The sequence below is a fragment of the Eumetopias jubatus genome, unplaced genomic scaffold (assembly GCF_037043125.1).
Source record: "Eumetopias jubatus isolate StellerSeaLion01/CBP00866 unplaced genomic scaffold, mEumJub1_p1.0 scaffold_13, whole genome shotgun sequence".
In the NCBI taxonomy this organism is placed as follows: Eukaryota; Metazoa; Chordata; class Mammalia; order Carnivora; family Otariidae; genus Eumetopias; species Eumetopias jubatus.
In genome coordinates this window covers 5,421,914-5,434,123 of record NW_028274819.1, presented here as the reverse complement: position 1 = coordinate 5,434,123, position 12,210 = coordinate 5,421,914, and the positions used below count along the sequence as shown (strand labels likewise).

The 12,210-nt window shown below is 56.4% G+C and overlaps 1 protein-coding gene across 2 annotated transcripts; it reads right to left on the bottom strand.

The window, feature by feature from the left end:
• Nucleotides 1-3,010: 3,010 nt before the first annotated feature.
• Nucleotides 3,011-4,801, bottom strand: POLD4 (DNA polymerase delta 4, accessory subunit). 2 transcript variants are annotated; one of them, XM_088018166.1, is made up of 4 exons: nt 4,491-4,801; nt 4,148-4,237; nt 3,871-4,028; nt 3,011-3,512 (listed from the first exon to the last, which is right to left on the bottom strand). In XM_088018166.1, the coding sequence occupies exons 1-4, from the start codon at nt 4,585-4,587 to the stop codon at nt 3,435-3,437; spliced, it is 423 nt and encodes a 140-aa protein (XP_087874292.1). In that variant the 5' UTR covers nt 4,588-4,801; the 3' UTR covers nt 3,011-3,434. The 2 variants fall into 2 exon arrangements, with proteins under 2 accessions (XP_087874292.1, XP_027974247.1); XM_028118446.1 differs by having other exon boundaries at nt 3,871-3,982; nt 4,491-4,797.
• Nucleotides 4,802-12,210: the final 7,409 nt, after the last annotated feature.

Here is a 12,210-nt window from a genome sequence, read left to right as displayed (position 1 = left end):
CTCCCTGCTCAGTGGGGAGTCTGCTTCTTGCTCTGCCGCTCACCCCACTTGTGCTCTCTCTCTCTCAAGTAAATAAATAAAATCTTTTTTAAAAAGTACATTTAAAACAAAAGACAAAACGACACATCAGAACCCCTCCCTTGAGGGGCGCCTTGGTGGCTCAGTTAAGGGACCAACTCTTTTTTTTTTCTTTTCAGAAAATTTTTTCTTAAAGATTTTATTTATTTATTTGAGAGAGAGAGAATGAGAGAGAGAGAAAGCTCATGAGATGGGGGGAGGGTCAGAGGGAGAAGCAGACCCCTGCCGAGCAGAGAGCCCGATGCAGGACTCGATCCAGGGACTCCAGGATCATGACCTGAGCCGAAGGCAGTCGCTCAACCAACTGAGCCACCCAGGTGCCCCATAAGGGACCAACTCTTGATTTCACTTCCGATCTTGATCTTCATGATCTCATGAGTCTTTAAACAATTTTTTTTTAAAGATTTTATTTATTTATTTGAGAGAGAGAGAGAATGAGAGATAGAGAGCATGAGAGGCAAGAGGTTCAGAGGGAGAAGCAGACTCCCTGCTCAGCAGGGAGCCCGATGTGGGACTCGATCCCGGGACTCCAGGATCATGACCTGAGCCGAAGGCAGTCGATTAACCAACTGAGCCACCCAGGCGCCCCCATGATCTCATGAGTCTTGAGATCAAGCCCCGCATCAGGGTTCTGAGCTCAGCGAGGAGTCTACTTGAAGACTCTCACCCTCTGCCCCTCCCCCGCTGGCGCTCATGCTCTCTCTCTCAAATAAATAAATAAATCCTAAAAAACAAAAAACAAACAAAAAAACGCAAACCCTCCTTTGATCCCATGTCCCTCTGGTCACCACTCCATTCCTCTGCTCCCTTTACAGTAAAAGTCCCTGAAAGAGTTGGCATGCTCCTGCTCTCCGCTTCCACTGCCATTCGCTCTGAGCCTACTCCAGGCACATTCTTACCCTGGCACTCGTGGAAACTTCTCGTCCCCAGTGACCTCTGCATTGCCAAGTCCAGCATGCTGCCCTCGGGCTTCGCTTTACGAGCCTCTCCAAAGCATCTGAGACCCTGAAATGCCTTCTGTCTGGTACTCCCAGGCCCATGCCTCCAGATTTTCCTCCAGCCTGCCACCCCCAGTCTCCTCCTCCCTTGCCTCTAAGCATAGAAGGTGCAGGTCCGTCCTTGGACCACTTCTGTCTCCATCTGTACTCGCACAGGTAACCTCATCCACATTCAGGGCTTTAAATGCCATCTAAAAAACGCCCACATTTTACAGCTCAAATTCAGAGCTCCCCAGAACTCCAGACTTGCGTATCCACCACCTACTCCCCAGCTCTGCTTGGGTGTCAAGCACAAACTCCTGATTCCCCGGCCCTCCCACCCCTCTCAAGTCTTTCCCGTCTTAGTCGTGGGAACTCTGGCTTTCCAGCTATTCGGGCCAAAGCCTTTGGAGTTCTTCTTGGCTCCTCTCTCTCTCCGACCCACAGCCACCTGATCTCCCCACCCTGGTCCAAATCACCATCACCTCTCTCAAGGCTGACCCCAGAAAGCCTCCTGAGCACAGTGTTGCTGCCTCTTCTTCCCCCAACTCCACAATCTATTCTCCACCAATAGCCAGAGTGATGTTTTCAACACATAAGCTTGATTATGTCATTTATTGGCTTAAAACCCACCAGTGTCTTCCTGTCTCGCTCAGATTAAAATCCACATTCCTTATCTCAGCCTGAAAGGCCCCATGGGAGCGACCTGCTACCTCTCTGGCCTCATTTCCCACCATACTCCTCTCGCGCCCTCTGCCCTGGCTGTGCTGGCCTCCATGCTGTTCCTGGGCCAGGGTGCACACACTTCTGTCTTGGGAAGTGTGCTTGCTGTTCCTTCTGTCCAGAGCACCCCCGTAGGTGCAAGGCCCGTTCCTGTACTTCGTTCAGGTCTCCGCTGAAATGCCACCCTGTCAGAGAGCTTCCCTGGTCAACCTAAGCACTCCTGGCATTCTTTGACCTCTAACCCTAACTTTGCCTACCACGGAGCACCTCGTGGCATTATATTTACCTGTATGTCTTCTTTGATCTCCTCACCACTAACAACACCCAGCTAATAACACTCTAGAGCCCGGCGTACAGCAGGTGCTCAGCAGATGAGCAGGTGCCTGGGTGTAGACAGGAAGAGCCTAGCGCACATGGCCTCTTATCACCACATACCTGCTGGTGCTGCTGAGCAGCCCCACACAGCTCTTCCGGGCTTCAGGCCCCCTCGCTATAAAATCTACCTTGACAGCCCTTTAGCAATTTTAGAGATGATTCATTTAAAGTGCCTGAGGCACAGGCAGTGCCCAGGACAGTGGGGGCTGAAGAGGCTACTTGGCTGCTCTGTAGGCCTGTCCCCAAGGAGTTGGTAATGCTGTCTCTGTCTGCCCAGGATGGAGGGCTGGTACAGCCAGTGAAGGTAAACAGAGTGCGAGGAACACTGACCCCATTCTCCATGTCATACCATCCCAGGGTCCCCTAAGCATTGTTTCTGCTCCACCCAGTTCCCCACCAAAGCCCATCAGACGATGGCCATCCCTGAGCCGGACCTGCAGGTTGAAAGCCTCCTCAACCCTGCTTTGGATCCAGGTGGCCTCCATGTGGGAAGCAGAGGTGCTTGCCGGGAATGTGTAGGTCTGGACTTTATGGGCCGTGGGCCCTATGGATCCTCCTCCGACAGACCCATTTTTGTGAGGTGGGCCACACTGGGCAGGCTAGGTGGCAGGCCAGGTTAAGTTTTCTCTGGCTCATCTCTGAAGGTGGCTAAAGAGTAGTTTCCCTGTACACCACCAGGGGGCGCCAGAGACTGATCAGCTCTAATGAGGACTTGTCCCACGGTCTGTTAAAGTGTCTAGTCCCAGGTCTAGGGTTGGGCAGCAGAGGGAAGGCATAGTGCTGGTTCTCTCCCACCTATCAACTTGCTGGTTGCTGCCAGCCCACGCAGGGCCATATTAAGGGACTGGAGGTCAGGCTTCCAGACTCAGTGTTCTTTATTGATAAGCATTAGTGAACCTCTTGCCAGTTTTGCCTTCAGATTCCCAGCCTTAAGTGGGGAGTGCATCTTTGCCTCGTAGATATCTGCCTGAGTCTGACTATGTCAAGGCTGTGCCTATTTGCCACACTATTCCCAGGACCACAGTATTTGTGGTCAGGGAGGCGTGTAGCAGGCATCTGAAAGGTCATGGGCAGGTCCTTGTCCTCAGAGACCATTCTCCACGTAGGAAGTGCAAGCTTCAGCTGTGTTGGCTCTCAGAGGGGCTCCAGAAGCCTGCTGGTTAGATGGAGGGCTGAGCCTCGGAGGCCTCCAGATTCAGCCTCTTTTCTCTCTCTATGAGGCTCTTTTCCTGCCAAAAGTTCTTCACAGCAGAACTGAGCCAAGGGGGCAGCAACCGGCTCTCACTTGGGTCTTGAGGTTCTGGGATAGCGGGCAGGAGGTCTTAGGTGGTGCCTCAAAGGGGATAGAGATGCCAGAGGCTGTGCAAGGGGAGGGGGCAGGGAGGGAGAAACCAGAATCAATTAAGTCCTTGATCTGATTTCACCAGCCCCAATTCTTGGCCATGGCCTATAGTCCTTGGCCAGCCCCTCTGAACTAAATAGATAGTCCCCTGGGCCCTGGGTGCACCCTTCCCCCACCATTAGATCAGCGGTAAGAATTATTAAAGCCATCTTCTGCCTTCCTGAGCCAGGCACCTTAGAGAACCTTCTTGCCTGTTCAGCAAGGCCCCCAACCTGCATCCATGTCTTCCTCAGGTCAGGGCAGCCCCCACCCCGGGGGGCCAGAAGGCTGGTGGTGCCTGGCTCCCCTGAGAGCCCTCCCTGGCCTGTCTCTGACCTGCACTGGAAGCGGGGATCTCCAGGGTGGGTCTGTAGCACCTGACGCACTTCTGGGGGAGGCTCCAAGCCCATCTGTTCCGCCCGATACCAGCGCTGCAGCCGTGTGATCCCTGCCAGGGTGGGAAGGAGACGCGGGCACCTCATGGAGGGTGCGGGCTAGAGAATGCGTGTGGAGGGGTGTGTCAGGACCTCCACACCCCCTAGTCTCAGGAGACAGTGCCCAAGAGGGTCAGGCAGGGCCTTGGGTTGCTTCAGGGGCCTGAGAGGGTTCTCACCTGTGCAGGGCCCATACTGCCAGGCGAGATCAAACTGCCTCAGCAGCTCCAGCTCTGCTTCATCCACGCTCAGGGGCTGGGGCTCTTCCCCTGCAATGACATGCTGCTCCTCAGGCCTGCCCAGGCCTGTGCCCTGCAAGGCCAGTCCCCTGCCCCTCGCCTCACAGCTGCCCCACTGCTCCCCGGCCCTTGCCACCCCTTTGCCTCTGCCGGCCACTGCCAGGCCTGGAGTAGGAAGTAGAGGACATACTTCACTTCCCCTTCCATTGCCCACGTCCGCCCACGTCCTCTCATGCCCCTCAGCGGTGTCCGCTACTCCCGCCCCCCCCCCCACGTAAGAGACCTAGCTCTGGTGCCAGCTCCCCCTTGCTGTGCCCAGCGGGGCCCTCCCTCCTCTTCACTGCAGGGTAGGAGTCAGTGATGAGCCGCTTCCGGCCCATGGCGGCCACCCAGGCAGGCAGAGAAGGAGGCGACTGCGGGGAAAAAGAGAGACAGGCCAGCGGGCACGAGAGAGACAGCTGCTGAGGGAGAGAGAGAGAAGAGGGCCGGGGCCAGAGAGCGAGCCTGGGGCCAGCGACGGGCAGACAGGGTGACCCAGACAAGCAGAGAGGAAGTCCACTGGTTCCAGGGAATGACGCCTGTCCCCCACCCCCACAAGCGCACAAACATCAAAGGCCTAGACCAATGGTTGGCCGCCTCTGCAGGGCGGGGCCCGGCTCCAGCCAATGGCAGGTGGCGACGGCAGGGGGGGCGGGGCAGCTGCTGCAGCTGTGTTCTGGGGGAGAAGGGGTGAGGCTGGGGTGGGGGACCTGTCAAGATGCCCCAGACTGCACCACCTCCTCCTGCCCCCCTCCTCCCCATTGGTCTGCAGTGGGTCTCAGGGGACTTATAGAGCGTTATCCTCAGGCTCTCACTTCCCGTTTTCCCTTCCTAGGCAAATGTTCTTTTCAGCCTCAGTAATCCCCGTGGCCGGTTAGTAACTCCCCAGAGTCCAGCTGGAGCCTCCACTCCCACCCCTTGTCCCGCAGAGCCTTGTGGGGGCAGGTCTGGAGGTCCGAAGAGCGTTTGGGCTAATCCAGCCCCCTTCCCTGCTCCCACCCCACCCCCATCGGCCCCAGGAGACCTGGCTGGAGAAGCCCATGGGTTCCAAAGCTCCTTTCTCACAGTCTGTGCCCAAAGACCCTGCCCGCTCTTCGTCCAGGCAAGCGTTGGCCTTGTCGACTCTCCAGGGTTCCCGTAGCCTGCCCATGCCTAGTCAGGAAGATTCCACAGTCAGCAGGAGACCCCAGTGTTTGTATCCCCAGGTCTTTAGCAGTAAAATCTGCTAAATACTGCTAATACTGTCTCACTAATGTGACAGTATGAGTAGAAAATACCAATAATAAACTAAACTCTTACATGGCACTTAACCGGTGTGCCAAGTATTGTTCTCAGCACTTTCCTACAAATTCACTCAACTAAACTAGATGTAAAATGCTTCTTCTTCTTTTTTTTAAGTAATCTCTACCCCCAACATGGGGCTTGAGCTCACGACCCCGAGATCAAGAGTCACAAGCTCCATGGACTGAGCCAGTCAGGCGCCGCATAAAAGTTTTTCAAAGTAGGAAGTGCTGATCGTCACAGGCATTGTGGGGCCCCAGTTAAACCACAGTCCCTCTGTGCTCTCCCCACCCAGGAGCTCAGAGGCTAATGGGGTAGGCAGATAGGATACACGAGTTGTCAGTGCAAGGATAAAATTCCTAACAAACAGGAAAGGGGAGAAGGGTGGGTCAGAGAGAGGTTGGACCACAGGGTTGGCTCAGCACTGGAAGACCTCCTGGAGGAGGCGGGCTGCTGTAAACAGCGTCCCTCAATTCTCCACCCATGACCTTTGTCCCTTGGGCTCCTGTCATCGCTGAGTCACCCCTTCACCCTCCTCCCCCTCACCAACTTCCTGGCAGCAGGCAAAAGTGCTGGTCAGTGGGAGTCTGGGAATCAGCACAGGGGCCAGCCCAGCTCTAAGTGCCCTTTAGAGATCCCCTCCAGCTCTTCCAGGAGAGCAAGGGCCTGCCCAGATGCTTCTGCCTCCCCTTTCCCACTGCTCCAGGACCTCAGTGCTCTGTGTTAGGAGTAAGGTGGGTATAAGAGAGGAAATGCTCTGGACAGGAGACCACCAAAGGGGAGGAACGAGAGCAGCCATGTCTTCAGGGACCTCCTCCTGCCTGGCTCTCCCCATGCACTTCCTTGAGGAGGGCTGAGTGGGAGTCAGAGCTCATGAATGCACTGCACAGAGCTGGAGGGCCCTTCCCTGCTTTATTTTCTGGGCTGGGCCTGGCCTAATCCCCCATCTGCCTCGTGGACTAAGTGGGGCCCACACTGAGGGAGACGGGGGGCCCTGCTGCATTGGGGAGGAAAACAGGGAGGCCCTCTCCACCGTGCCTGGGAAGGGCTGAGGTGTGGGCTCCCGTCAGGCCCTGTGCGCTCTACAGAGGGATGGTGCCCAGGCTCTGTGGGACTGACCACTCTCTCCCCAGAGGGCGTTCCCAGAGGTGTGTGGCACCTCACTCCTGAGCCCACAGAGCCCTGAGGGAGTAGGAAGCCATGGGTGGGGCGGACCCCTCCTCATTCCTGGTCCTTCCCACCCCTGAAAGCTGATAGCCGTGGGGCCCTGCCACCGCCCAGGGAGCGTGAAATGGGGTGTGCCGCTGGGCGGCCACAGTGGCTCCTACCGCCGCCCGAGCTCATTGCCTCTCTCCTCTGGCACCCGGACCTGCTCTGTGGGCATTGTCTGGGCCATCCCTGCCGGCTGCCCCCAGCTCTGCCTGGCCCAGACCCTGCTAGCCTCTCCCACCTAGCCTGGAAGATGTCTCCCTTGGCCTTCAGCTTCCTCCCAGCCCCAAGAAAGAATCAGGGCGGTCAGCTCAAGTGCAAGTGGCCTAGGACCAGTTTTCTGGCCTGGAGTCCAGAGAACTCTCCACAGGCAGCATTGCCCTCCTGTCCTAGTCCGACAGTAGTGGGGCTGAGTTCCCTGACACAAAGGAGTTGGCACCCAGGAGTTTTGGAACCATCCCTGTCTAATTGGCATCCTTCCCCAACTTGGTGTCTGGATCCCTGAGGTGTGCTGGCCACTAGAACCTTGGCCTGCCCATCCTCAGGTCTTTTCCTTCTTCACTCCTCTAACCCTGTCTGCCCCCTATCACCTTTTTTCCTGGAACCCCAGTCCCGACTCAGGCAGCCTCCTGTCCTATCCCCAAAACTGCTGTGGTGGGGCCTATCACAAGTCAGGCGTCAGGCTGGAGGGCCAGGTCAGAGGTCTGAGTTGGGAGCTAAGTTCTCCCTCCTTCAGGGAATTTCCTGAGACCCAGGAGCCTGTTTCTATGTCAGCTCTGACCCCCAGAGGCTGGTGATGGGACTAGCAGGAGTGACCTTTGCACTTGGCAGGAGTGACCTCAGCTTGGGAACACTCAAGGGCCTTGCTCTAGGCCAAGGCCAAAGTCTTGGGAGAACCCAAGAGAAAAGAGAGCAAAGAACTGGAACAGGAGCCCAGCACCTTCCTGAGGGCTGAGGCCCACTGCCTACTCCTCCAAAGGGAAGGGGGATTAGGCCTGGCTTAGCTCAGACAATGTGGCAGGGTGGGGGGCCTCAGCACTGCGCAGGCGCCCTGGGAGCCCCTTCCCCCTCCCCCTGCTCACAGTGGGGCTTCTGGAGAGAGCCAGCTAGAGCTAGGAAGGTGGGGGCAGGTAGAGCGAAGGAAGCAGCTGCCTGGGGCCCAGCAAGCTGTGGGGCGTAGCCTGCTCTCCTTCCTGCTCTCCTTCCTTCTCCCCAGCACCCCCCTTCCTCAGGCCCTCAGGCCCTGCCACCCACCCTGAGCTGGAGATTCTGGGCAGCCAGACTCATATCCCCAGGCCCCACATATTCACACGCCCTGGGCCCCATTCTCCACCCTGTGGGCCAAAATTCTTTCAGGCGGCCCCTCCTAGTCCATCACAATCCTCCCAGACACCCCACCTCTCCCTGCTCCAGGGTCTCCGGCCTAGTGGGCTTGAGGCGCAGGAGACTGGCAGAAGGCAAAAGTTCTCCTGCGTCTGGGTTTTTCTGCCACTGGCTCTCTCTTCTGCTTTGTCCCAACCACCCCCTCCAAAGCTCCCATCACCTCCCCTTTCACCTTGGCCAGCCCGGCCCTGGAGAAATTCTGGGGAGATTTGAAAAGGGAGCCTTCTGGCCATTTCTCACCTTGGCCACCAGGTGTCAGACTTTGTCTAGCTGGGAGGAAGGTCCTAGTTAGTTTCCACCCCATGGGCCAGGCCTTAGAGATGGGGGCGAGTTGGGGAGGGGCCTGGAGGTGACCTCTGAACTCGGGAGGCCGAAAGACCCTGAAGGTTGGGAGAAAGAAAGGGCTGGAACTCTGGTCCTACAGTTCACAGCTACTCCCTCGTTGTCCCCACCCCCACCTCACTGACAAGGGCTTTGTCTACTGCTGGGAATCGGGGAGCCAGGCTGAGTCAGGGAGCTCAAGAATTACAGGGACAAAGGCAGGGACAGTTGTGGCTCCAGAGAAGAAGGGGGAGCTGAGAGGCAGCCATCCATCAGAGCACTCAGCCAATGGCCTAGATCACTGGCCCTCACCCTGCAGGTTAAGGGGAACAAGGGCCTCCCTTTTGGCCCTTCCCCAGTTGGGGTGACCGTGGCAAGTGGGTGAATGTGTGCATGCGTCTGTAAGATGAGTGCTTGAACGAGTCTCTGCACACACTGAGAGGACCCCAAGTCCTCGGGTGTTGGGCCAGTCTGTGCAAAAGCGGGAAGCTGGCAAGGTGTCACTACCCTTTAGCCACCCTCCACCTCTCCTGTACCCGCTCCTCCCCCTGCCAGTGACGTTGCCTCTCCCAAGTGACAGCTCTCCATCCTCTGCCCATCCTTTCACACGCAGGTGCGTTTCTGGACACCCAAGACGATGCTGAGATTTGTAAGCCACTCCGTGCCATCTGGATGGGGATGACGGGGGAAGAGAGTCTACTCTCACTCCCCGCGCCCCCCGCCTCACTCTCCCCAGCCTCCCTGGAACAGAAGGACTTCTAGAGATGTCCTCTCCTCCACGGCACTGCTGGGCCCCAGGCATTCCAGGTTTTTTTTGTGTGTGTGTGTTTTTTTTTTGGCATTCCAGGTTCTTAAGCTGACCTCTGCATCCCTGGGCCCCTGACTCTCAGGCCGTACTTAAGAGGTGGGGCCTGGGATAACCACGGCTAACTCGTCACCTCTCCTGGAGCTGCCATGGGTGGAGAACCAAGGACAAACAAATTCATAGAAAAGCCTGATGACTTGTCTTTACCAAGAGCTACCTGCCTCTTGGTCCACAGCTCCAAAACCCAAAGGGGGGACTCACACCCTGACACCATCAGTAGGGAGCTATTTGGGGGAGAGTTCAAGAACTCAGACTCTGAAATGCCCTTTCTGGCTCGGTTCTCCTCTGTGTCCACCTCCCCCCCCCCCTTGCTGCTGGGGGTGCCCCCTCTGCATCTTCCACGGGAGCCACCTCCAGCACTTGCCCACCCTTCCGGATCACTCTCCTCCCTTCATTCCCTCTGCTACCAGCCCTGTGTGCACTCAAAAGCACCATTCCTAACCCTCTGGAGTCTCAACCAACCCTCAATTCTCTGCCATTCCTGCTTTGTCAGTCCTTGGGCCTTGGGAAGCACCCTGTCTTCTCTCTGTCCTCGCCTCTGGCCATCTGTGGCTTGCTGGGGAATGTCACAGCCCATGACAGGGATGCGTGTGCTGATGTCACCTGGCTCCACGAGGCAACGATTTTGATTCCCTTCCTCTGCTTGTCCCTGATTCCATTCCCTAAGGCTCTCTACATTCTTCTCCAGCTGCCACCCCTCCCACAGCAATTTCGTGTTTAGATCTCTCTGTTTGAAACAACAGCAAACCAGCCAACCACACATCAGTGCTCCTGTTACCTGCCTAGGTATTCCTTTTGCCACCAAACGCCGGGGAGAATACACTCACCCCTTCTTCTTTCTCACCACCTCCTTTAATCTCACGATTCGGCGTCCCAACCGCTCTTGCAAAGGTCACCGTGACTTCCTGATTTCTCAGTGGGTTTCCCCCCGAATTCGTCCCCCAGTGCTTCTGGGACCTCTGACACTGTTGATCGACGGCCTCCCCAAAACTCACTTCCCTTAACTTCTCACGCAGTATTGCTTGACACTCTTTAAATCAGCTTATGTTAAATTAGCAAGTACTTTAGTTCAGTGCAGGCATTGTGCTAAGATGCTGTAGGGATGCAAAGACAAGTAAATTATGGAACCTGCCCTCGAGCTGCTATCTGCTTAAAAGGGAGACAGACACACTGAACTGACCCTTGTCCTGCCCTTGTCCAAACCCTACCTGGAGAGGCCATGCAGCGGCACCTGCTTTGTGTTGGGCACTGGAAGGACAGCAGTGGTGGCAGACACCATTGCCTTCCCCGCGAGGCTTACAGACCAGCACCCTCAGCGGAGGGATGCCATCCTGCCTTCCCTGTCTCCCGGGGATTCCATCCGGGTCTTTCCACAGCTAATCAAATTCTGCCTTGGAATTTAGCATTTGGGCAAGGGATCCCTTTTTCTAGGTGGTTTGGTTCAACACGCTAATTGAATACCTTCTTTGGGCTTGCGCCTGCCCTGGGATAGAGCAATGGGAGAAAACTCAAAGTCTGCCCCCCAAGAAGCTCTCAGTACAGGAGTGTGGGCTATGCCTTCCTTCTCCCGGTATTCTGTATAGCCCCTTGCTTGGTGCCTTACACCCGACAGGCTGCTACTCATTTTGCCCCAGCGTGGAGACAGCCCAGATGCCCTCTCCTTCCTATCTTGTTAGACAGGAAGCAGGCCTGGAGGATATCTAGACAGAGCCAGGGCAGATGTCCCTGCCCAAAGAGCCTGGACCCCTCTGTGGGGCATGTCCCCTCCAACCTGGGCCAGGTGACTGTGGGACAGTCAGCAGAACCCGGTTCGACCATAAGCAGGTCCAGTAGCTCTTGCACCTACACTCCCGCACCCGCCGGTCTTCTCTCCCCAGATGGGTCACAGGCTCCATCAGGGCAGGAGCCAAGTTAGGTCTCAGACTTCTCTTGGATTTCCTAGTCCAGTTAACATAACGATGGGCAGGTCTTTAAAGTATTTGTAGATTGCTTGACAGGACCATCATTTGTTACTTCCTTTGCTTAGGGCACCGTCTCCTGGTAAAATACCTCTGTGTTAGCTGGGACCAGTCAGCCCAACTTACTCCGCGGCTCTTCACTGGAGTGTCCCGGCAGGTTGATCTGTCCCAAGTCGCCTGATTACTAATCCCTGCCGCTGTGGCCAGGCACCTCACCTTTATTGTTTCTCTCATCCTTCAAACAGTCTTAGAAGGCTGTTTCATCATCCCCATTTTACAGACGGGGAAACTGGAGAATAGAGAGCTTTAAGTAACTTGTCCAAAGTCACTCTAGGAGGCTTCGAGGCTGGGCTTGGAGCTGAGGTCATCCCTTGAATAGCGTCTACCCCATTTGCTTGCAGACCAATCTGAGTTAATCTCTTTCCTCCTAACCTGCTGACTTACCCTGGAAAGAAAGGGGTAGAGTCACAGCTGAGACTTGGGACTTGGCCACAGTCGGTCACGCTCCCCAGGAGAGGAAGGGTGTTGAGGTGAAGGTCACTGCTGGGGGCCCCGGTGGGCTGCCACGGGGGTGGGAGAACTGGTGAAGCTGAGGGCTGACTGTGCACGGCTGACCGGAGGGACAGGTGGACAGCTTAGGGAGACAGACCTACAAGACCCTTAAAATAATCCTGAGAGGTGAGGTGGGCTGAGCAAAGGCCGGGAGGGGGCGGACAAGACGGTGGAAGGACTAAAGGAACACGCCGTGGGTGGAGGAGCAGAGTGTGCTGCGTGCACACCCTCCCTGTGGACGAGGCAGAGCCACTTCCCCAAGTTCTCCGCCTCTCCGAGCTACCTCTTGGACTGGCAGGCTCCGAGCCCGTGGGGGCGCGGGAGCCCAGGCAGGGAAGGGCCAGGAGGAGGGGCAAGGCCAAGCAAAGAGATGAAGTCCTGGGGCAAGCATTTTA